This window comes from Nyctibius grandis, chromosome 6, assembly GCF_013368605.1.
Source record: "Nyctibius grandis isolate bNycGra1 chromosome 6, bNycGra1.pri, whole genome shotgun sequence".
Classification (NCBI taxonomy): Eukaryota; Metazoa; Chordata; class Aves; order Nyctibiiformes; family Nyctibiidae; genus Nyctibius; species Nyctibius grandis.
Genome location: NC_090663.1, coordinates 74691501 through 74718123, shown reverse-complemented (window position 1 = coordinate 74718123; position 26623 = coordinate 74691501). Strand labels below are relative to the sequence as shown.

Genomic DNA, 26623 nt, shown 5'->3' with positions numbered 1-26623 from the left:
CAACAGGGACTGCATTTTCCTCCTGCCTCCCCCTCTACCCACAGTGGGGGCTTCAGAGCTGGGCTGAGTGTGTCCAGGGCGAAGGGCAGGAGGAAAGCCAGCAGCAGGAAGCCAGGAGGGCTTCGCCTCTGCCATCCCACCCCTTCTAGGTTTGAGGCTGAGCAAAGGAAGAAGAAATAAAACAGACTTTCTGTCAAGCTGAGCTGTGGTGTAACAGCTCTTGGAAAAGGGCATGGCAGCAGAGGGGAAGCCTGGGCATCTCGAGAGCTGGCTGTGATTTTAATATCTTGTTCAACAAACTGCACACAGACACCTGCAGCAAGACCTTGCCCTCGCTGTGGTGGGAGGCGGCTGCCACTCTTATTTCCACGCAGTAGTTTTGCTCTGTGCTGGGATGAAGCCATGGAGGAGCAATCAGACAAGTTGGGGGGGGGCTGGGGTGCTTGCTCAGGTTTTTTGTTTGCAATATACTCAGGATAAGACAGCATGAGGTGTATTTTCCCCCAAAAAAAGTTCTAATCTGTCCCCAGTCAGCATCTCTAGATCATCTGCTTTGGGCAGTACCTGGAGTTACAGGGCTAGCTTCACATTTGTAACAAGAAAACTTAACATGTCATGACAGTAAAGACAACTTCCCACACACATACACTTTTAAACCCTAATTTTCCCTTTCAAGAGAATTCACTGTAAATAGGTCCCAGGGAACAACCTTTATAACAATCCAGACCTAGTATCTATATAAGCACCACATAAAGCTTGAGTGAGGAAAGAAAGCAGTCATTTACTGTATACGTGTTAAGACTGGACATGAAATCTGCGACAGCAAAATGCTCAGATGATTTCCTGCGGATCCCAATATCACAAACTCGACAAAGAGAAGCAAACCGAGCATATAACACTACGTCCTGAGTGAGCAAGTGTCATCCGCTGGTGTTTGTAAATAACCCCGACAGAGACATTTTGATATATGAACAGAGCTCTTTTCCAGCATGGGCTCAGGCTATGAAGAAAGCAGGATTCAACTTTTAAGCTCCTTGCAATTCAATCCACTGTAAGGAAATAGATGTTTCAAATATGAGGCTAAGGTCAGGTTTTCAACTGAGGAAGCCCAAATGGAAACGTTCTGGTGCTGGTGCCACATGCTTTTACACACTGATCTGCTTCGTAGGATTTGCTAGGCTTCACTTATTTCATTTTCACATTAGTTCTACAAAAAGTAAGAAAGCAGAGGTCAAATGAAGCCTGTACTAGCTGAAAATGATTTGTCCCAGCACATCTAGTGCTACAGCAAAATTTCTTTGGAAGAGGAGAGAACAAAATGTCATTCTCACTGCAAAAGACCACCCAGACCCTATTAACCCCACAAACTGTGATGTTACCTTTTGTTCAATGCAGCAATTTGGTAAGGAGCATGGGCAATGTAAATGCCATTAAGGAGAGTCAAAACGTACAGAACAGAGACGTTCAGCCTCGGAGAGGATTTCTTGGGTAATCCATTCGAGGGCTCTGCTACTGTAACCAGCCTGAAAAGCCTTTCATAAATGTACTCATCTTCAGGATGGGTCTTTTATCCCACTACTCATTCTGGCTGTTCAACGTCCCTCTCCTCTGATCCTTAGAAAACCTATTCTGAATATCCAGCCTAATCTTATGTGGGGCTGGTCTGTACCCCTGTGTTTTTGCACCAGTGCTGTCCTTTACTTAAATAGCACATGTTCCACGTAGGGCTAACGAGCAGCAGTCATTGCTCTTCTCCAGAGCACGTCTTCGGGAGCTGAACAAGTCAAGTTCCCCAACAAGGTGACTTTGGAAATGGGGAAAGAGAGCCCCACACCATCCTCATTGTGCGCTGAGCTGCGCAGCTGAAGCAGCCTGGGAACAGCCTTGGTAGCATGATGCTGTGCTCAGACTAACAGGCTTTGACTCCCGCCATGGTACTACACGAAACACTTTGTTGAAGCCTAAGTAGATTGGATCTATCACGTTCTCCTTTGTCTAGAAAAATCAGTTATCTTCTCAAAGAAAGTTACCCAGTTAATCTGGCAAAAATCTACCTCTTAAATGACAATCCCATTTTTTCATGTTGTCATTTATCTCGTGTCTGGAGTTACTCTTTCATTCCTATGTACACCTAACGCATATTGTTTCAAGGTTAGAATATTAAGCTTGCAGCGGCCCAATGACTTTTCTTTCCTATATCTCACAGAGGTACGTTAAGTGAATTTATCCTCATTCAATGCCTTTGAAAAATGCTCTCAGGCTATACAATGGAGCTCCCTTAACACGCACAACATAATGTCAGTTTAATGACTCCACACAGAAGGTTTATTGCTTCTGAGAAAAAAAAAAAACAACCTAATCTTTTTATTTAACAAGTAAATCTCCACTCTGCTCCACCCCAAAACTATCAGCATCAGTTTTCCATCAGTACTGTTGTTATTTTGAGAATAATAATTGCAATGCAAACAAGCTGTTCCACTAACTGGCATCCGCTGCTTTCCCCTTCAAGCCAGAGCACTCTGACCATCCATAGGTATTACACAGGCACCAGCCCTTCTTTCTAGGAGGAGAATTTTGTGTTATCTGAAAAGCTAGAAGATTCACCTTCATTGTCACAGCTGGCAGAAAAAGCTTCGCATCTACCCAGTCTACCTTAAAGAGAATATTTTTTCCTCTCACCCACGTAACGTAGTTCAACACTGGCATCCTGTGGCCAAAGGTTCAAGTAAATGTATTGCAAAACCTCTGAGACTTCACAGAAAATGCCAAAAATCTCCTGGGTTTGATAAGGGAAAATTTCCTAGTCCCTAAATGTCAAGGTTGAGAAATTATAAACAGACAAAAAAAAAAAGCTATTTAATAGAATGTCCTTTTCCATACAAGTGTTTTCATTTGCACTGGAGCTTTCTAACCATTTCCAGGACATTGCAAGTAATTTATAGATTTATGGATATAAAATTAAGATGATCAGTGTGCTAGCCTTAAACTAACATATTTTTCTGTAAATACTTTCTGCCCTATTGTCTATGGACTTCCCAGCATGAATTGAGAGAGAAATTCACAGATCCTACACAGATAAGTTATAACTATATAACCTGTATTTACACAGAGAAAATACATGTAAAAGGTTATAGTATAATAACATACACCTAAAAACCCCATTCTTTTATTGTGAGCAGCTCATTTTAAATCATCCCTTAAGACAGAAGCACGGAAGACAAGATGCATTTTTGATTCAGCACCTATACAAATAAACTATTTTTAGTTGAAAACTCTCATGGGTTGAGTTTCTCTTTTGCAGCAGAAGAGATATTCTTTCAGTTTTGTTTAATAAGTTATCCATCATTCCTCAAATATTTTGCCTATATTCTTGTTTCATTTTTTGAAAATTACCTCCGTTTTGGAAACCTATCATGCTGAGTAACAAAAAAGAAAGGGGAGCTGTAAGAAATGATACTGACTTCTTTCTAATTGAAATGCCTCAAATAACCCTTCTCCAACACATCAGAACTTCCACAAATGCTTTCAAAAACTTTCAGAAATGGTATAAAAATGATTCTCAGTGTATTTCAGGTGTGAAATACTACAGCCATGTCACTCGGAAGGCATTTTTCATGAAGCACAGAAACAATTTCCACAGAGGTGTGTCAGGCATGGCATATTTTGCTGCCATTTTGTTGGGAGCCACCACTAAGGACAACATCCCCATACCAAGTCTGACAGAGCCTGTCCCATTCCAAATACTCCACAGATGCGTGGTCTCAGCAGAGAGCGCTGAGCCCATCCTCTCATCACAACTCTGATGTTTAACTTTCCAGACTGGTTATCCCAGGAGTGAAATACTTTCTCCATTAGCACAGGCCAACAGTCAGAGGCGAGAGATGGGTAATTTAAAAGGAATCGAATGTTTGAAGGGGAGAGAAGGGGGCAGGGGGAGAAGCATCCAATCATTTAAAGTCAATCACTAGCTGAAGAATAGGCTTGCTGTAAACGTATCTCATTAGTTAAGGGACATTGATTGTAACCGGCAGAGCAACGCTATCGTATGTGCCGAAAAGAAACTTCCATTGTCATCCCCAGCTCAGAGCAGCCGAGAGGATCGATCGGAAGGATTTCACAACACGGGGAGCCCTGAGAAATTCCCAGAGTCAGCATCAAGTAGAGAAGTCCCACTGGAGCTTACCTAGGAACTTTCTGAACCACTTTGGCTTATTGTCCCACACAATAAAGAGGTAGTAGGCAGGAACTCCAGTCAGGGTTATTGCAAACCCAATCCCTGTGTTCACTGGATCAGAGTAAAGTGACAGTGCAACCATGAAGAGGCAGGTGAAGGAAAACAACGCTGGAATAAATAGAGGCACCTGAAACATAACCACACAAAGAACCATTACTTTACATTGACCTTGTTATTGAATGACTACGGCATTTAATGTTCCATGACATGCAAATTGGATAAAACCCAGCAGTACAGGATAGTTCTGGAGAAATACGGGTATCTAGAACATGCACACAAAATGTCAGTGTCTGCCGAAACCAAGCTATGCAGTAAGTACCATAGAAGTCTTTTAATTACACACTAAAACACTACCGTGTTTTACGTCCCTTAAAACGTAAGGTCTGTAAATAAGTTACATTGCAAAAGTCCTTTCTCTAATCCTCCAGTAGACAAGTAAGCAGCACTAACTGCAGTAAAGATTTCCTCTTTGATAATTACCTATTAGAAAACATTTTAAAACACAACCAGGAGCTCAAGTCACCTTTTAAAACTATTAAGAACATATTGATTTTTTTCCTAAGGTAAAAATCAAAACCTGGCAGGAAGAGAGCAAATTAAACACCAATTTGACTAGTGATAAAGATATTTGATAGCATTATGCAACTGATAGCTACTGAAAAAGCACTTTCTGACTGTATGACTGATAGCATTATCAGTGTCACTGTTGAAAGTACAAAAAAATAACAATTAAATTAATATCAGATTAATTCTCTCCATTTTCAAGAACGCCACTGCCATCACTATGTTAGTACCTCTCTGAAGGAAAAGCCTACAGGCATGGCTTGTGAGATGTTTGGTGTAACGGAGAATTGGAGAATTCCTTGGAGATTATTCTCTTCCTTTCATGCCTTGAAGCATTGCTGTTCCTCTTTTGTGCACTGTCAAAGCATTTCTTTTTTAATCAAAGCAAAATAGCTTGTGCTGTTGACCTTCTTATTTACAGATATACCTACAAGAACGCGACAGCGCACATTCTTAGTTCTTCACATAATAGGCTAGTTGGCCATATATAAATAGGGATAAGATTCCTCCATTTTTTTCATGACGGACATTATCTTTCCAGATACACAATGGGACAACTTACTTTGTAAGATGTTACTTAAAATAAGCAAGAAGAATGGCAGAACCAAGGCCAAAACAGCTACTGTTCAATGGGCCAGACTTCAGCATTTTCTTTCTGGGTTCACAATAACTGTGACTTGCAAATCCCTTGCAAGTCCCAAATACCATAATAATAGCACTAACAACTTATTTGCACATCAAATTGGCATATCCTATACTGGATAAGCAATGAAATAAATGTTTAATATTAATGCTTACGCCTGACATGAATTCTGGTGGCAAAATTATTCAGGCCTCTATCAAAAGAGACATTAAACAGAGGACTGGCTGAAAATCAGGTTGGCACATGTAACCCCAATATTTGCAGTCTGAACCCTGTGTGACCACACAGGACTAGAGGTATTTTCACACAGCTTGCATCACGCTGCCTCAATGCGACAGACAGGCAAAACTGAGCAAACACCTTCACTCTGGCACAGCAGCTTCGGTCGCTGCCCCCAAAGCACCAGGGAATAGGCAAGAAATATCTTTCAGAAGGGAACGCAGCTGGGGTAGCGCTGGGGAGCTTGCAGGAAAACACAAGGAGACCCTTCAGTGTGAAAGACTATTTTCTATTAACTGTTTTTCTTGAAAAAGAGGTTAGCTTTCTACATCAGAAAAATGCTCCTTTACTGTCTGACCACACAACAGATAGGAGGGAGAAGGATTCATGTAGAACAGCAGAGAGCGGAGGTTACCTTGAAAGGACGAGGCATATCAGGACGTTTATATCTGAGATAAATCAACCCAGCAACTACTAGTCCAATAAAAAGCCACCTGGCAAAACTGAGGAAATTCAGGAGGCTGTAGAGATCCCCGGTGAATAACATTATCATTGTGAGAGGATGCTGCAAAAGAAATTCAGAGCATAAGAGGGGTTTAGTGGATTGATCTGTTATTTTACAGCAGCTATGTCAAATTTTTCCATGGGGACAAGCAGCACAGCCTTTCACAGAGACACTCGAGGGCCACAGACTTCGGCCCTGCCTGTGTCATGCAATCAGGTGTGTGATCGATACCAAGCTGTCCCCTGAGACCACGTTCAGTCAATATATATCTGTCCTGGGTGGCCATAAGCGATCAATACACATCTGTCCCCTGTAACCCAGACAAATGCACAGGCACACAGCCCACTGCGTCACCAAAATGCCTGAGCATCCTGGGCACCGTTCTCATGGGACCTGGCAAATATATCAGCCCACTGCAGTTTTACTCGCTCATCGCTGATGCAAACGGTAAGAGAAGCTAAATTTTGGTCACATCTGATCATACAAAAGCAGAGGTTTCTAGGTATCTTGGGGAAGGAAAAAAATCTTATAGCGCCCCAGGTTGCAACAGGGGAACTTAGCAAAGAGGACATGGTAAGGGGCAGCTACACACCACGGGATGCCATCTGGGCACACCGAGCTGCCACCAGCTTGTGTTTGCAGCGTGTCTTTCAGGCTTGGAGGGTGTAGACTTATTGCACATGGGAAATGCAAACATTTCTAAGCAGAGAGAAGCATTGAGCTGTCACTCAGGTGGCTGCTGAACAGCAAGGAGGAGAGGGAACACGAGAATAAATACATTTCCTCATTAAAAAGCTGTTCCGAGATACAGGGCTTCTGTGAGGCAGGCAAAAGCTTATGTAGAAAGTGTTGTGCCCTGGGTTAGATGATTAGTGTAGGCACTACACAGGGATCTATTTCAGGGTAATCTCTGGACAAAAGCAGAGTATTTGTAACTTGGATCAACTCTGTAGGGTAGTCCGCACTTCCCTCGTGAGACACCCGATGCCCACGATGACACAGTCCTTGATGAAGGAATGAGTCAGCTTCACCGTAGCCCTTATAGTTCAGCAAGAGAGAAGATCCTGGCAGCCACAGCCTCTCTGGGTTTATAACAAGGCAACAGGTGAAGTCAACTGCAGATGCAATTAAACACTGGGCTAAATCTTTATGCAAGGAAAACTAACTTGTGTTAGTTATCTAGACTCACAGCCTCTTTTTTTTTTTTTTTTTTTTTAAAGCAGTGAAGACAATGTGGATTTGAACCAAAAGGATCAATATTTCAAATCTGGGTCTCTGGCTTCCAGCCTCTAATGACTTACAAAGTGCTTGGTTCTTTACACACAGATATTAAGCAAACTCCTTCTCTGTAAAGGTCAAAGGAAATTTTACCACTGAATTATATTGGGCAAGATTTCCTCTATGTAGACTCAGCCCCTAAAAGTTTAAAATCTCAGGTATAAGCATAATAGTGCAAGAAAGGGCCATGGACAGTGAAGGAGAGCTACCAAGAAATAAAAAATAAAGTACGGTTACAATCAGATTGCATGATTTCTTGGAGTTGCTACACACACATCTATCAAACACCGGGACATACATACATAAACAGATTTCTTAATTCCTAAAAATGCTTTTTTATTTAACTACCCTCAAACACTGAATGTGCACATTTCCTCAGTTTCTCCTCAAGAGCTCTTTCCTTTCTTACACCTTGTCAGGAGAAAGAAAATAAGAAGATGCTAAAATGCAGACTATTGATGCAGAATGTACCCTGCAACCACTCTAGCTGCAATAAAGTAAGAAAAAAAATTACGATCTCTGAAGGAAAGCCATCTTCATATGAGAATCTGGCTTTTTCAAAGGAAATCAATGCAGTGGTGTAACAGGACCAGATGCAACAGCAGAAAAAGTCTTTTAGGAAAAAAATAAAATATTAACACATTTTGTGCATTTCATTCCACAGAAAACAGTAAATGCAATTTACCCAAGAGGTATGACAGCTTCAGCCCAAAGAAATAAAATGCACAGTAAACGCTTATGGAAAATGAATTCCATTAAAACTTTTAATCACAACCACATTGCCTAATCTTCAAAATTTGGATGCTTACATGTATGTGCACATATAAAATTCAACACTTCAGCTGGCACTTCAGAAGTGAGCTTATAGGCATCTATAGCTAAAACTGATTTAAATTCCAGTACAAGCATCTGACCTTACTAGCGTACACTCGTAGATGCACACACGTCTTCTGCTGTGGCTAGAACTCCCCACAGATGCAGAGGTCTGTCCAGATACATTACAGTCATTGGTCCCAAAAGAGGGGCTGAACACCCACAGTTATGAAGATGGCAAGTTAAGTGGAAATCTTCTTGGTACTATGCAAACTGAGGTTTGAGATCAGTATTTTGACATTTTTGTCTTAACATTTTACCAGACAAATTAGTCTGCAATGCAAACACATGGTCAACATTTAGCTCTGCCGCTATTTCAGAAGTCAGTAATAGGATTTCCACTATAATACTGGTGGTTTTCCTTAGACAATTCATAGACTATTACCCAGGCACACATTCTCTCATTTTTTTAATCACTGCTACACTGCACTGCTGAGGGTTCCCCTTCCATTATCTTAGTGCATAATTGCTTGCATTTTTCACTATAAGGTGGTATAACGAGCCTTTAGGGTGCTCCCAGATGCTGGGGTTTAGCTGCACTTTCAGTTAAATTAATCCTTTTTTTGTTTGTTTGTTTAACTGGAATTTGTTTCTCTGAAAGGGAACTAGCTCATCACTAGCAGGTCCTTAGAAATAAAGGGCATTAAGACAAGAATTAGGCTGCAGCGACAGGCAGTCAAGTGCTACCAAGATAGCAAGGAGATGATAGAATAAGAACAACTCCCAAATCTCATTCCTCTCTTTACTGTCCTCTGCCCTGCCCAAAGCCCACGTACATATTAATAAATGAGACTCAAGCAATGCCCAAATTCTGTTCAAATCCTCCAGAGCAAGCCTGTAATATGAATTCTTGTGCAGGAACATTTGTTTTGTATGATTTACCAAAACAATGACAGCTGGCAGAGGAGTGTGCTTGCGGACATGAATCATGGAGAGAATTTCCGGAAGGTGACCCTCGCGGGATGCAACGAAGAACATCCTGGTGGGAAATAAATGCGGACAGACTTTAAATGGGCTCATTACTGTGACTAGGCAAAGCAGCTCACAAAAGTCACAGAGCACAGCAGCACTTCTTAGGCTTGTTTGAGGTATTCTGAATGAAAAGACTAGCAGGAGAAGCCCGTACGCAGAAACCAAAGTCATCTCTGAATGTGTCCCCTCCTTACCTTACACTATGAACAGTGTTTGGAATTAGTTAATATTTTCCCTCCAATTTCCCTCCTTCACATGAAACAAAGCAGCCATTAATTAAGTGCTACGCTCAGAGGGATCCATCTCCAAACCATTCAAAGAGTTTTAACAATAAGATACTAAATTTAATGGGAACAAAGTGAGAAAAAGCCCCACACCTAGTAAACGTTATAGTCATTTTTCATTTCCTGCTAAAGGAATGAATCCTACTCTCCCTTCCCCTTGCTTCCTTGCTTTCAGTGTATATCCCATACCCTTCAACCCCAGTAATACTAGCAATGCTCACCTGGAAACCGCAAAAATGCCACCATTCATAGATCCGAAGCAGGAGAGAGCAACAAATACAGGTACAGCTAAAGAAAAGTTTCCCATTAGTCGTTCGGCAAAGGTCTGTTAGAGGAGAGAGAAACATACAGTGATTTTTCAAAAAACATGAAAGAAATTTTACTCTCTTACCAAATTCTTAATAAGTATGGTGAGTTTTATTTACACCCCTTCTCTGCATCCCTCACTGAAAGCTGTGCTGTGGATTTGTTACCTCTTATTTTGTGGCACCAAGGCTACTGCAGGTGAGGTCTCCCACCCTTACTCCTGACTGCGTGTGGAAGATCACCAATTGAGACAATGCTGTGGGGGTGGAATCAGGCCCTGATTGATGTCAGTTTAGACCACTATGACTCCAAAAAAGAGGACTCAGTCTGAAACGGATCAAGGTCTGATCTGCATACCTAATATTTTTTTTCTACAGCCTTCATTTTACTTAGCTGATGCTACCCAGTGCTATAGTCCTTCCATTCATACTTTACTGTTCTAGGTTACCACAAGAGCCTTCATTGGAGTTTTGGGCACCACAGGAGACAAGCACAAGTTTCTTCAGATTTGCAAAAAATTTTGTTTCTAAATGTCCCATGAGCTGCAGAATTTGGTAATTTTTTAAATGCCACATCAATTGAAATAGCCACAGGCAGTGTCACTAATAGAAAGAAAATGGAAATTTTTATTTCCTCATTGCGAGTCAGATACCATAAATACAAAGATCAGTGTCGTCACCACAATTCAGCACGAACAATCAAAGTAGTATTTCCAAGCCAGGTTGCCTTGCAAATCCTTCTCAAATGAACTCCAGTATTCACAGCAACTCCCTTCCTAAGTACGCAGGACGCACATTGTGCAGAGACAGCGTTACAGCTTCTTGCTACAAAAAATAGTTCAGAGCTCCCACTTCCACAAATATCTGTGTCTCCTGCTTCCCAGGAGTTCAGCCTACAATTTAGCAAAGAATTTTTCAAGCATCTGCTTGGCTATAAAATTTAAGACCTATTGACTTTGTTATATCAGGTCAATAAATACGGTCTAACATTACATTACAAATGTTATCGATAGCCTTAAGTGCAATCCCACTCATCAGCCAAAAATCAGACTAAGTTCTCCGGGATTCTAATATGTGGTGGAAAAGAGGAGCCATAGACAAGCCTGATTGGATGTGTTCCCCCATTTTTTTTCCCCTGGAAATAAGAATATATCAACAAACACAACTGCAGCAGGGATATAGCTTTGTATTTTTCTTCTGTAACTTACCACTGCTACAGCTTTTGAAAGCAGCAATTCCCCAGCACTGATTGTAGTGAAATAAGCCACGTTTGTTAACACATAGCCAACTGTGACGATAATCATTGAAATGCATATTGCGAGGGGTATGTTTCTGAAATACACAAGGTAGCTCATTATTTTGCAATCTGGTTGCTATTCCCTGAACATGAAACAAATAACATGAGAAGAAGCCACTAATGATGGTGAATGCACATTTGGTGATCCTGAAACATCACAATTAGAAACTACCAGTAAGAAATAACACATCTAAACAAAACGGTCTAGACAAAACAAATAGGTTTATAATGAAGAACAGAGAAACCATTTGAGGGAGGAGTCCTTTGGGGATGCCAAGAGGTTGTGGTCCCCAGGCTTCCCATACAAAAAGTATGGCCCATTTGAGGTGCCTACCCATGTTGACTTTCGAGCTGAGCCCAATAAGAAGGCAGCAGGTATCAGTGCTTCAACCAGCAATGAGGCAGATGACAGATGCAGGTGATTCAGCTCTCTGTCTATCAGGAGAGCAATCACAGTGGCATCTCCAACATACCTACTGGCAAACAATGACTGCCCACCTGGAGATGGTTTGACACCTTCCCCTGGTTGCCAAAATGTCTAGCATGTGAAATTCTGCCCTCTCCTCCTGTGTGCAATTCTTCCCTTGCACACCTTACCATATCCGAATTATCTTGCTCACTATTCAGGGACATGTGGTGGCAGAATATGACATAGAAACAGGTACAGCACAAATTTGTACTGTTAGCACAGCACAAATAGTGCTGAACACTACAAAACCCCTGACATCTTAGCTAAAAGACAGAACAATAAAACACAAATAAATAATAATGCCAAACTTTTATGTAGCATGTTCTCCCAGTCAACAAAGCAGAAAAGCAGAATTATTTCTATTTTAAAGAGGAACAGAGGTACTGTTAATTTATCTGAAGCCACACTGCAGGCAAATGTTTGAGTTAGGAACGAAAACTAGATCCCACAAGTGTTACTCTAATCTCTTTCCACTTGATATCATTGCTTGATATCATTGATATCTGCATCACACCAAGAAGAGACTCGGATCTGAAACCAATGTTTGGTCCTTTAATTCCAGGGCCGAGAGCTGCAGTTGGAAAGATGTAGTATGTGTGCTCCCTCTAAGGAGAGCTGAGAGCTCCTGCTTCGTGGCCAGTTCCCTCCAGCTGTCTACTTTAAGAGTGCTTTTGAAGAGATGCAAAGGTTGCCACATTTAGAGAACTTTGTTGTGAAGGTAGCCCCATCCGGTGGGACAAAGGAGAGACAGAATGAGGAATTCTGGTGTCCCAGAAGAGGCCACAAGCACAGTCCTAAAGAACTATTGCAATTAACTCAAAGGAAAAGGTGTTTTGAAAATCAGCACAAAGATTCATCGCGTTCTGATTTTTTTTCCTCAAAGAAACACAGCTGGGTCAAAATTTAAGGATCCTCTTCACTACCAGTCCTTGTTTCTCAAAGAAATCCTTGACATTGCTATGCCTTTATAGAGCTGAAAACTGAGACTAAATAAAGTGGGACAGTATCACTGTTGCACATCTTGCCCACCTTAGAAACCATGGTGTCAAATACTGGCATTAGCCCAGACACACAGGTAGGTCAGAGGATCATGCCATACTGCAGCATCAAATCGGGGTAGACGCGATGACACTGCATTAACCCACTCCTACTTCACACCCACAGTCTCAGGTGAAGCAACTGGAAGGAGGGGAGTCAGTTAGCTTGTGGGATGTGCTTGTGGATGGAGAAGGCAATGGCAAGGACCAGAGCAAACAGCCCAGAATACAAGCGCTGTACTGCTGGAAAAAAAACACAAAGTGACTGACTCAAGAAATACTGCAGAACTGCGTGTTGGTAATATGTCTGTGCAAACAAATGTTCATGTAGGTCAGTTGCCAGATATTTTGCAAGCAGTTTGGTTAAGCTTCTTACCTGACCTGGGTGTAAACTGAATTCAATACACTTAGCATCTGATTCAAGGTAGCGATACGTGGTTTCAAAGCCTCGCAGAACAGAGATTTTAATTATATCTTCCACACCACAGATGAATGCTTCAACCACCAAGCTATTGGATAAATCAGCACTTACTCCAGCCTTACAAAAATGTTTCCAGCCAAAGACAGCACATGTGTACTATTTTCACAAATACCATTTGAATGACTGAAACCACATTGTTAAACTTAAATTTTGTCCCTTCTCTTACCAAACACCTGCTTGCTGTATTTGCTGCTAATTTAAATCCCAGTCTAATTTCCTCTAAAACAAAATGGCAGTTCAAAACTAAGGTGAAGAAAAAAAATCATGCTTCCGAACTGTGGGTCCTGCCTTGTTATGCTGAAGAGCACTAACCCCCTTGGATAGTAATACCAACAACAAACAAACAAAAAAAACCTCAGGAGAAGAATAAAACCCAAGTAACACGCCAGAACTAGACAGCAAACACTATTCATTAAAAAGCCCACAGATCATAACTCACACCTGGAGCAGCACAAGGGATGCTGTGACTTCTAAGTGCCTGAGTCCTCATCTTCTGAGCGAAGCAAGCGCTCAGGTTGCACCTCCTTTTGTGTCCCTGCAGGAGCAGGCATGCAGAGGGCTGCCATAGGTTCAAATACAGCCCTTCCGAGTGCTGCTTATTAGGCACTGCTTTCGGTGACAGATTTAGAGAAAAATGAAAGATTTTCAAGATTTTAGGAATGAGTAATACAGTATGGTTCACTTCTCACTGACACCTCAGTTGAGATTTACATTTGGTCCTCGAATCATCTGAAAGCACAGACAGACAGGTACGAACCATATGTAAAACCACTAAGTGAGAGCTTTAATCGTGTCTTTTCTATCCATTCAATTTAAGAGGCAGTGCCCAATTTGCAACAGGATATCCTTATCAAACTCTGCTATGAACTACAGTCACTGCACTGGAATAAAATTCAGAAAATTCAAGAAAAAAATATTTTCGCTTTAAGACTGATTCACTGAAGCTAAAACTTTTGATGGGAAACTTGACCATTTCAGTATGACATTTCTTAGGAAAAATATCTTCGAACCAAGACAGAAATCTCATCCAACCAGTAAAGACCTCAGAATGGCCAATGGCTTAAAAAACATAGCATTGTGTGTGCTCAGATACAATATTTTATTTACTTAAAGCAGGCCCAGGACTTGAACTTGCATTGAAGTGGCTACTGGTTACTGTAGGGGCAGTGCTTTCCTTTTGCATTTCACCTCAGAGTGAAATCTCAACAGATTTATTTCAAAATCAAGAAAAACCATTTTCAAATCAGCTGTTTTTCTGAGTAAACCTTCAGGTGCTGACGTTAGCCCCAGACCTATACAATGATTTGGACATGTCTCATGCGTTACTGACAAGACCATATTCAAGCAGGCTGCCCCTCAGGTAGGAGGGGAAGCCGCTGCCAGCAGTGTCTTTTGCGATATTCATCTCTTCTCCCAGAACTTTGAAGAAAAACAGTATCAAAAGGAAAAAAAATCCTGAGGAAAGCTAAATCAGGAAAATATTGACAATATAATTAAAAAGTCTTTATAAAATCAGGTTAGAGACAATTAGTGTAGCCTCTAATGTCGATGAAAACTGAATTGAACCTCCACGCATTTTTTTTAAGATTGACTCATCCCTAGCTACTATTCAAAGCCAAATCTTCCCCTTCTGCCCTGTATACAAAGCAATTGTAATGAAAAACCATAACAACTTAAATGAAGAGCGCATCTACCTTGCGCTTCCCACAAAAAAAAGCCACTGAAGAGTCTACCATCACAGAGAAATTCAGCATTAGTAATACAGCTAGTCCATCCTGTGGCTCTGCAGGGCTGAAATGCATTGCCAAGCTACGGTGTATGGCTTGGAAGCAAATTTCCTCCTCCTAAAGCCTGTAAAGGGCCCTGGAGCCAGGGCACAGGGTTCAGTTAATCAGGATATCCACTGGGTTTTGGACGTGACCTTCAGTGTTGCAGAATCATAGATCTTCTGATAATCTGCTCTGGTACTGCACTACAAATATTTTTGAGAGAAAAAACACAGAGTAGACTGAGTAAGGGGAGGGGAGGGGGAAAAAAAAGGGAAAAAGAAAGCCAGAGCGAGAACCTGGGGATAAGAACAATGTCAATAAATCAGTTGAGAAGCATTCCCAGAAGTCTACAGCTCATACCCCAGCTTAATGACAACTTTTATAACAACAAACAGCGAGCGCTAAGAGCTGTCACCGCTGTCACCATTGTGGGCTGTTCTTTCTATGAAACAAGAAACACACAGTCAAATGTCAGCTGAGTTCACAAGTATGAAACACATCGTCACCGCATTCTTTGTCATTCAGAAGCCGCACCAAAATCACTTCCTTGCGCCCATTTCAAATCCAGGTTTTACAAACGGTCTGGGTCGACTGTCCTGGAAAAAGCTGTGCCAGCGGGACCCAGCCGGGAAACATAAACAAGGTCTAAACAAATCAACTAATTACTGGTAAAGTTAGGTGAGATAAACCACATCTTTAATGTGCTATGGAAACTGTGAAAGATATTTTCTGTTACATTTAAATTTAATTTAAAAAAAAAAAAAAAGGAAAAGTCCTAATTCCTTCACATGGTTTCCAGGCAAGGATTTCCTTGTTTTTCATGAGCATGAGCCTGTATATGCTATATTTCTTTAGTTGAAAATTTACCACTGCAGGAGTTTCAAGATCCTTTTCAAAAGTTCCCTCTTGCAATAATTTATTCACCATTTGCAATCTGTTAAGCAATTTTCCAAATGAACTGTTTCCAGATTTTGGCACTCTTAAAAAAATCTAATCATCCATTGCACCGTCCGTAGGGCCAAAGCTTGGCAGAAGAAGTCACAAGTGCAAATTTATCCAAATAACCTGACACTGGAAAAAATAACCAAATACAATACAGAAAGCAGCAAGAGAGCCCTGGTAATTTAATATTCCCAGGACTTCAGTGCAAGACCAGAAGATGTATAGGCTTGGCTTAGTAAGTGCCACATTCCAGAGCCCAACCTATATCTCTTGCCATTCCTGGGTAGTCATTTTGTGAGCTATAGCAATCCTGAACCCTGGAGAGCAAAGCAGTATGTTTTGATGTAAACTTACTTATCTCTGATGCATGTTTTTCATGCAAAAAGCAGCCTATAAGACAGCCCGTTACACTGAAGGGATCAAATGGTTCTCATCATGTCAACATGTGAAAAAATTACAATCTCAGCCATCTGTTAGAAAAGGAGGATGCAAAACTTAAAAGGAGGACACCTCCTAGGACAGAATCAAAGCCAGGAACAGAGGGACAAAGGGGATGGGAATCATCACAGCATCTCTTGAATCCATGTATTTGTAAATGCTAATATGGGTCTCAACAATGACTGACATTAGCAACAAGCTATTATTATTTTGTTTATTGTAGTGAAGGTTCTCCTCAGCAGATCACCGCTTCTCCCCCTTCGTTGCCTCACAATATGTTCCAGCCTTATGTTCCAGACTGGAGCTGCTGTTTGTGGGCTTGCAGCTCAGACACTATTAAATTACGTGACTTCTCTTCATCTTCTTTTGATTATGATTTTCCATGGGAGAAATGAATAAAAGGAAAGATTAGCTATTAAGCTGCGCTCTCATTTACGCCGCCACACGCTCCACGGATGTTACTGCTGGAGCGCGCGTTAAAGGGCTCCCTTCTCCCTTCCAACACATTGGTTCTGTACCTCTGACATCTGCAGAGCACGACACTAGGATACGAGAGGGAAGAATCAGGCCGCAATCTGCATTTAAACACTTTCTTTCTTTCTATCACCTAGCAAGAGAAGGCAAGAGCTTCTGCTGTGCCTAATCACTTGCTTTCTTCCTGGTGTTTGGCTCCACTGATTTGGATTATAATTGGTTACGGTTCATAAAACAGGTCTTCTATGACCAACTGACTTTAAAGGGTCAAACTGCGTTACAAGTGTGTTAGGAAGGGCAGTAGATTTTATTAACTTCTCAAATATTTTCAATACCTTTTCCAGTAGGCTTTCCTAAAGAGTGAATTTGCATAAATACTCTCTTGGTTAAACTTAAGACCTAGAAAGGTACCAATTGCACAGGTTAACCCTGTTCTCCATAACATCTCCTTCTAGGCAAACCCTCCCAGCTGAAGTCCCAAGCAGGAGCAGACCTGTCAACAGCTCTGAGGAGGAGACTGAGGGTAATAAAGCAAGGCGATTTGCTTTATTTTAATAGAGATTTGAACCTGGCTGCGGTTACATGGTGTACCAACTGAGGCTGGCAAGCCAGACCTCACCAGAGTGCCATATTCTTTTACATCATGGCCCAAGTGCTAACTTGCCTAGCCAACACCTTTTATGAAACACCTTTCTTTGAAGAGCGGAATGGATTCCTCTGAAACTTGGACTGCCAGCTAAAGAGATGTCTCACATTTAAGCAAGATCCTGAACCTTTTTGCATGGATTGGATAGTATTCCTGGCATTCCTACAGAAAACTTAGCCCAGACAGCAGATATTAAAGATGACAGCTAAATCCACAAAGGACTTTCAAGGTTACAACACGAAATATTAGTCACACTGTTTCTGCTTAGCCATGCGTGTTGCTCGTACAGCAAGGGCATGAGCACTGTTAGGAGCCAGAAAGCGAGCACAAGAGGCAGTACACAGACCTGCTGAAATAACATGAAATGCAAGTAAAATGGGGGCTTAATTTTAAAAAATATCTCTTTTAAAAAAGAAATGGCACACAGACTTGAAACATAAGATATAAATCATCCCCTGTGACTTCTCAGTCACCTCTGATAAACCATTTCCATATGTCCATCAAGTACCAGTATCCAACATCTTCACATTACCTCATTTTCAAACCTATTACACAAAGTTTAGGACTGCTTCCAAGAGATGAATAATCAGACCTGGCTTTAATTTTGCACTGTAACTTGACCCCAAGTCACACCCCTCCCAAGGACCTAAAGATCCCAAGGACCCAAGCTGGCTTTTCTTTCACCTTGCAATAGTCAGGCCTAACCACCCCTGCATGGAGCTAGGCTTGCCCTGGAAACTCAGACATGCTTGTCCACAGAAAGCTTGGGAGGTTTAACTGGAGAAAAGTCAGGTGCCAGGAAATGGGGGCAGCAGCTGAGCAGGCTCTCTAGCAAAGAATCTGCATTTAGCATTTCAAAACCTAAAATGACAGTGAAGATGCTTGGATGAAGATGCTCATTTATCTAGGGTATTGCAATTAAGGTGTGGTTTAGGTTGGTTCTGTAATTAAAATAGTGTCTGCCACTCTCTTTCACAAAAGCTTGCCTTTTAAAAAGCAACATAGTCTAAATTCAGAGGACTCAAATACAAATACATTGTCACTCCTGGGGCTGATGAATGACTTCCATGCTTTTACCTAACGTCATCGTTTTGACATCCTCCCTTTATTTAATTTGTGGGAAACTTTCATGTACCCTAGGAAGTTTGTGACCTTTTCCACAAGAGATGCAAAAACTGAGATTTGACTTTTATTGCCTAGCTCCTGCTCAACCAGGAGATGAAGGGAACACCTCTGCTCTTTCGCAAGCTCAAGCATTTTATTTTCTTCTGAGGCCTATTTGCTGGAAGTGCTTACAGCACTGCCCATAGCATAGATTATGGTGAGGAGCAATAGTAAATCACGGTGCTTGCTTGGAGGTAAGGAAGCTATAACCACAAACCTGACATGGGGTTGTAAAAACAAAACACCTGCCTGCACTGAGCTCATGTATGGAAACGAAGGGGAGAGGGGAGAGTCAAAGCACTTCCTCCAAGCTCTATTCTAGCACGGGATCACGGGTCTAACTTCCTCGTAACTGCTCCACACAGACACGTACCTCACTGCCACACCTAAAATAAATGTAAAAAGGAGGGTGTGGTATAATTGCGTATTAAAAGTAGCTTCATCTATTACAGGAGGCTTTCCTGGGAATTTGAACTTATTAAAACTCCCTGAGCATCTGACTTATGAACGGGGTCTACTTTCCTCAGGCAGAATCGCTTTTTCAAGGAAAGACAGAGTCTCCTGAAGTCCTCTGCAGACTTAGAAGCAGGCAGAGCTGCCACCCTGCATGGTCACTTTCCCACGAAGCACAAAGGCAGCAGTTGGCAGAGCGCTGGCAGTAGCTGGAGGGAATATTTAGCAGTAGAAACAGGGGAACCTGAGGTGAGAAATAAGTGGATCAGGCCTCATAGCTGGGAAACCTAAGACAGCAGGCAGTGGCTACCACGTAACAATAATGTCATGGCCAGGGAAAGAGACTGCGACGGTTGCAAAAGGGATCATAGAATGGTTTGGGTTGGAAGGGACATTAAAGATCATTTAGTTCCAACCCCCCTGCCATGGGCAGGGACACCTTCCACTAGACCAGGTTGCACTAATCCCACTAAAAAACATGCTGCCCATCACAGCACCCTTCCCATACTACCGCAGGTACCTGAGCACTTGCAGGCAGCAGGGCTGGAGCGGAAGCAGAGCCCTGCCTTGATCTGTGTGTATTTCTGTTGTCTATACTGAGGGCATATGTTTCTGATTTATGGCACGGCAAAAGGCAAAGTGACACTTTGAGTAATGCAAGGGAGCAGGCTGTCGAGGCTGCGATCATGCCCAAAACGAGCTGCTCAAGTTCAGAGCCTGGGAACAAGCAGCTTGAATACAAAACACCTCTCTCAGCTCTGGCGGAGGGTACAGGAGGGAACGCCGTCCCCTTGGGCCTGCAGCTGAACTTCTTAGGAAGCGTCGGTGGTAGCATATTAATGACTCCTTATGGTAACAAGGGCAGACAAATGCTTAGGTGCACAGAAGGATGGAGAGAGGAGTGTGTGCCTCTGTGTGTGTGTGCATAAAAGGAGTCAGATTTTTCATCTTTGTTAAATTCCTTGACATTTAATTTTAAGCAGGAAAGTTTCCACAATGCCAAGGATCATAAAGGAATAATTTGCTGCTGTATGTTACCATTGATATTTCGGCATGAATGAAAATTGCACCATTCGGTGATGAAAAGAGCAGCTACTCGTAATAAGGAGCACCATGGAAACTGAAATATCATTTACCAAGAAAGGCACTCTTTCTGAAGGAATTCAAAAAGAGAAAAATGGTAACTGCGGGTGCCTTGAAGCATTAGCATTTTAAAAGATATAAAAGGGTTTAAATGAAATTAAAAGGAGATGTCTTAACAATACTGCACTGTTATGAAGGGGGCTGGTCTGGCAGATAAATAGTTTTCTCTGCAGAAAGCAAGGAAATGAGGCTCTTGCTAAGGACAGCCTTAGCAGACTGGCTACAGACGCGGGACAGCCCATATAGCCCCCTGAAATAACTCTATAAGAAACTACTAAGTTCTGACACAGAAAAGAAATCCAGAAAACTCCAAGTGTGAGCTGAAATATGCCTTTGCAGCATGCAGTAACTGGAGGCGCTTGAATGGAGTTCAAATGAGAATATCAACTTTTTCTATTTTATTACCTTCAGTGCCTTTGAGAAAGGAATTATCAGCAAGCTGAAATCCCCTCTCACTAAAACTTCATAACACTTGAACTACAATCACATGCATGGGAGAAGAGCATTTTTTTTTTTTTTTAGAGAAGTGATGAAGTGATGTCATGAAGAGAAATATACAGGATTTTCAAAATCACCAGTAAGGCTGAGTTTTCCTTTTTCTGTGCCCACGATGAGAAATCTTAAACATAACCCTTAGAGTTAGTACTGAAACCTTTCTGTAAGCCAAGTTTCTTTCAGTTTGGATAGTGACATGAAGTAGCCAGAATTCTGAATATTTTTCAATGATTTTGGACATATGGTCAATGAGACTTCAGATTTTAAGGCTTTGCAATTGCATGCTGTTCAGTGTACCCTCTATCAATGATATGCTACTCTTCCATGCTAAAATAACAATGGTTTACACAGAACTTACTGCACTCTTATTCTGACTCAAAATCAACCTATTAAAAACCATGTACTGGTGCCATCAAAAAGCCCTGGATCCCGGCACTCCATAGCACACTGTCCAGTACCAGCCTCCCTGACATCTGCATCCGTGAGTAAGCCTAGAGGAAACACCCAGCTCTGTGGAACAGAACAAATTTATGTATTAGTTTAGCAAAAGTGCTTGCAAGGCTTGTTTCAGTAACCAAAATAAGCACAAAGCAGAGGGCAGGATTTGGGCCACTGTGGGGGAAATTATTTTCGTAGGAGAAGAGAAAATATGTAATTCATTACGCCCCAGGGTAGTTGCTCTAGGACAGCATCCTGACTCTGACAACGGTCAATACCATGCCCAGGTGGCCCACACTTGGGACCTACTTGTGTCTGGGATAGCCTGCAACGAAGAAAAAGACTCTTCTCATGGCCTTCACAAGCACCAAGCAAGAATCCTAAAGTGCTTCTGCTTATTTTTCACATCTATGGAAATATTTTGTCCTTAGACCCATGAGAAGCTCATTCTCTAATGAAGTTTTGCCCAAGGAAAAGGAATTTCATGGCTTTCTATGCTCTCTGTAAATAAATCTTTACTTTTATCTGGTTTTGTTTAGCAGCTGTTTTTTTTTTTCCTGTAATAAACAGATATGAAAAAATAGAAGTGCCTGTCATTTCTTCACTGTAGGATGAATCTAATTCTTCTTTTCTCTAAAATAACCCCACACAGAAGTTAAACCTCCTGTCATACTAGAGTGCTCCTATTCTCTATCCGTTCTCACGATCTTTGGAGGAGGTCTCTCCATTGCTGTTAGATCTTTTCAAATGATGATATCAAAACTACTCTTCTAAGGGACATTTCATTCCACCACACTTCAGAAAATTAAATACTGTTATTATATAGTCCATCTATTTGCAATGAGCAAAACATAATGACAAGGTGAAGATGCAAATAACAGTACTTGCTCAACAACAAGTGTTACAAGTGAATGAGGATTGACATAATAGACCACAGCAGTGCAACTTGTAAAATGCAGATTATTCACTTCACAGCTCCTCTGGAGCCATTATAATCTTATATAAATCCTCTTAGTTTACAGTTCATGGGTATAGGCTGTACTGCAATTTAAATGATTGAAAACCCTTATGGGTTGTTAGTTAACAATATTCTTTCCTTAAAATATCACTGTCACTGTGTATTTGAAATTCCAACATACTCACAGCCAGTTATCAAAGTATAAGCTACACTGTAAGTGACCCACTTCCAGAACACCATTACACCCATAAGCACACACATAAAACAGCTACCACGTAGGGAAAGGCTGTGCAGGGCAGTAGGAATCCGAGTACTCGCTGGGTAAGAAGAACCTACAGCCTCCTCTGATGGAAATTCACACAGAAAGGGATATGCTTATCTACAGGAAAGATGCACAAAGCCAAACTGTCTTGTTTTGATATGACTATTACGTATCTTAAACACAAGTCAGCAATTTCACTACTTATTAAAGCTGAATAATCAAATAAGACAACCCCATTGAATGTCTCATCCAAAAAGCGGTGTAAAAGTTGAGTAAGTTATTCTGCTGGCTGAACCAAGCGGAATATATTAATGTTCTTGTGTGTGATAATACCATTGTTATTGATATTTTGACGATGCTGTTCTAAAGGATAAGTACTCTTTGTGACATGGCGCACATTAATAACTGTTTGCACAGTTATAAAACTCCAGTCTGATGCACATAAGTACAATAAAGAACATACTACCCTTGTAATTTTAGTAGTCCATTCCTTTATTTGTATTTTGTTCTCCCTTTTTGTATTTTCTGCCAGTAAAACATGCTATCTCACTTTCTCTGTCAATTGCCAGCATCATCCTAGAGAAGTTTTAGATGGTGCTCTAGCGAAAGGTTACTGTTAATGGCATGCAAGATGCTGCTACTGCTTCTGGTATAACACCGCGCTCACCTAACACTGCCTTAGCACTCTGCACTGTGTCATTTTGGAGGCTCAGCATTAAAGGGAAAAGGAAACAAAAAGGGGCACAAAGAAGCTCTTGCTCCTCTGCAGCCAGGAAAGGCTGCACCATGGTACACATCAGAACATCACACTGTGAATTAAACTGGCAGTCTCTGCCATATATAACTACCCATAGGCAGTGGGTGTTGGCTTGCTTTTACACATAACAGGAAAACCAGCTGTGAGACTCCCCTTTTTTCTATATGCAGGATGTAACCTACACTGGCAGTACCCGTGAGCAAAGACTGATCTACACCTGTTCAATTTTATAAGGAATTTATTGGCTTCTGCTGGGTTTTACAGTGAGATTTCAGTGCTATTTGAAACCCAGATTTAAATCTGAGAGCAAAACATTAAGGCGAGTGCTCAGAATTGCCTCTCCCATGGCTAATGCCGTTGGTAAATAAGGAAATAAAGGCACCAGCGTCAGAGGAAACCGAGCTTCTCTTTTAAAGTGGGAAGGGGAAAACCCGGGAGAGGTTTGCCTACGCTGCAGAGCAGCATCAGCAGCAAAACTTATACAAACCACACTTAGTTTCTTTCACAGAGAGTACAATGCCCACAGAGCCCACAGTCATCTCTGTGGAGGCTGTGGGGAGCCGCAGTGACCGTACTCTGTATCAAAGGGCAGGCTCTGAACCACCTCACCTGGACACACACTTTGTCACCTCACCCAGCTGTGAGCCCACAGCATGGTCTGATAGCGGTTATCAGGGTTTTCAGGCATTGCGTTAGCACACAGAGAGGCAATGCATCATAGTTAAATAAAAAAATGCTTCTAAAACCAGTAATTCTTACCTAGACAAAACATTTGCTGATTTGGCCCAGTGTGTTTGGCACCAAGGACTCAGTAAATGTATAGACACAGCTGTATCTGATACCTACTTGGACATTCCCCCCCCACCACCATCTGGTTATAACTAATCTGGTGAATTTACTCACTCTTCTATCTACCATAAATGCACTGCTCTCTCTCCTCTTTTCCAGTAAATTCAGTCAGGCTTATGAACCACCAAAAGGAACAACAATGTCTAATGAGAGCCTGGGACCTTCACTGCAGCTAAGAGAAGAGGTAGCTTAGCCCTGAGAGACCCATGATCTCTCCAGTAAAATACAGTATGTTTTACAGCTCTGGACCTTTAGCAGTACATCAGTCTTGCAAGAGATTTTTATTCCTGCAATGAATATTCTGCTGAGCAGCTCGGGGTTCCCATAAACAGGATACTGTCACCCTTCTGTACAGGCACTGCTATGTCCCTCAGTCCAAGAGAAACAGATGTTAAAATAGTCTTGCATGTATTTCGGGTGGTGAAAATGAAGGAAAACGGAGGGCAGTGGAATCTTCGAAGGTTACGTTGTTTTGTTGTTACACTACATGAGCCTGCTGGTAAAGCAGATTAGGATCTTGCCAACTACCCGGGAAGACTATGAATAAACGTTTGTTTTACTTCCTTAGCAGGGCTGATTCATAGTAACAATGATTCACAGAAACAAACAAAAAAAAAGAAAAAAAAACCAAACACAGAAAGGAAAGCAAACACACCTTGCACTCAGCAGGTTATCGCATCAGCAAGCAAACCAAGCCACAAGGGCTGGAAGGGATTGACTGGCTCTACGGCGATGCTGTGCTGTGCAAGGCAAACCCAACAGCCACCGCGGAGACCCCCTGGCAGTCACCACCCCCAGCTGAAGCCAGCATACAGGCTTATCGCACCCCTACGACTCGAATCCACCAAAGCTCTGGGAAACTCGGAGCCAGAGGTGCTGCCAGACTCTCCGTGACAGCCACAAATCTGCGGGGTGCTCGGCACCCCGAGGAGACACTTCCACCGCTGCGGAGGACGAGGGAGGGCTGCAAGCTCCAGATGAGTTCCTGAAATTTGCTTCCTCAAAAGAGGTGCCAGGGGTTTGGCAGAGGATGAGAAACCTGATTGAGGGTTTGCCTCTCAAGCATCCACTTCCATGCAGATGTTTGCCTCTTCCATGTACGCTCAGGGCAATAATTTCACCCTTACCCAGTCACGACACCTTACATCAGCATTACATTGACGAAGGCAGTCACTTATGAAAATCAAAATGTTGAAATATCCTCATCCCCTGCAGAAGAGATTAGCCCAGACCCCCTTTCTCCACTACTCTTAGATCAGAAAAATAAGGCTACGCATCACGGCAGCCCACGAACCTGCTTGTCCACTCATTCCACCAGTCAGCCTGCAGGAACCTCTCCCCCCAGCAGACACCTCTCCTTCAGCGGGACCCTGCCTAAATGAACCATTTTCAGAACTACAAGTAAGCTTCAAAAAGTTTCGAGTGTTTCCAGAATTCTGAGAGATTTCGTTCAGTCATTTTCGTTTCAAGTTGGGCCTTTTATCTTAAATCACAGTGTCTATGCAAACAGAAACAAACATACCAAAGCAACGGCTTCTGAAGCGTAGTGAAAGCCTGAGTGTAGACACTGCCTTAGCAGGGAGACCATCATGCAGGCAGCCTGCTCTCCCGTCCTGCCTGACCCTCCTCCCTCCTAGCAGCACGCACAGGAACAGAACCACTACTAACCCTGCGTTCTGGCATATATCACTGTGGTATTATGGCCTCTGCCTTTGCAGTTTATCTTTTCGTTCCATCCTCCAGCTACGTTTGGTGAATATCCTTGATTTTGCAGGTAGCTGACTGCCTTTCTGATTTCTGTGCTAACACCTTTGCAATATCTTTATTACATTCTTGAAACATAAAAGGAATTGGAATCAGATCCTATATCAGACAATTAAGAGAAAAAGGATAGTAACAGCACTATTAATTTCAATACACATATCCACAGCTAAAACCCAGCACAGCAATACTGATCTAACCCTGCATCTACAGCATTCATTTTTGTTCTTCCTTTTTTCCACTCACTCTTCCTTAAACACCCCTGCCAGGCATGTGTTACAAGCTAGCTTTGACTGTAAGAAATAACAAATCATACTTCAAAAATTTAGGTATTAAATCTGCATTTCCTAGTCCTGAATATTTCCACGGCCATAAGCTTGACTTTTGTGTGAGTAGGAGCATTTTATACAAGGAATATAAATGTTAGAACGGGTAATTATACAAGTGACCTTCCCTTTCTTCATTCGATAGTGAATTATTAGTCTCCTCAATTGTAATTTTATGAGACATCCTTATTGTCTTAATTAATGATCAAGGTACATCTTTGAAATCTTTACAGACGCTATAGATTACATCAGTCTCTTTTCTAATTTACACATATTGACTGGTATATCAGTTTAAACGCTGTCACAGGTAGCTCTTCACTGCAGTCAATTTCTAAACAGAACATCAGGGTGTTTTTTTTTTCTTTTACATTAAAATAGAAAGATAATAAAGTGGAAGTAGAAGATAGAAAGTCTGGAAGTCAGCTGAACCATTTCAAATGCTAAATTGGTGTTTAGAAAGCTGCTACCAATGACAAAGATACTGGTGCTTGAAAAGCCTACCCGAGGATCATCTCTCTCTCTCATGGTGTGGAATTGCACCACAGGAGTCAGCACTGATATAAGCACCAAAAACAAGGGGTGGGGAA

General features: G+C 41.8%; 1 protein-coding gene across 11 annotated transcripts in view; it reads right to left on the bottom strand.

The window, feature by feature from the left end:
• SLC7A11 (solute carrier family 7 member 11) overlaps positions 1–26623 on the bottom strand; it is a 111081-nt gene that overhangs the window by 3127 nt on the left and 81331 nt on the right. For all 11 annotated transcript variants that reach the window (XM_068404304.1, XM_068404303.1, XM_068404313.1 and 8 more), the window contains 5 exons: positions 11086–11209; positions 9794–9897; positions 9199–9295; positions 6076–6225; positions 4184–4361 (listed from right to left, as the gene is read on the bottom strand). In XM_068404304.1, the coding sequence (XP_068260405.1) occupies positions 4184–4361; positions 6076–6225; positions 9199–9295; positions 9794–9897; positions 11086–11209 (653 nt within the window). The remainder of the gene's footprint in view (positions 1–4183; positions 4362–6075; positions 6226–9198; positions 9296–9793; positions 9898–11085; positions 11210–26623) is intronic.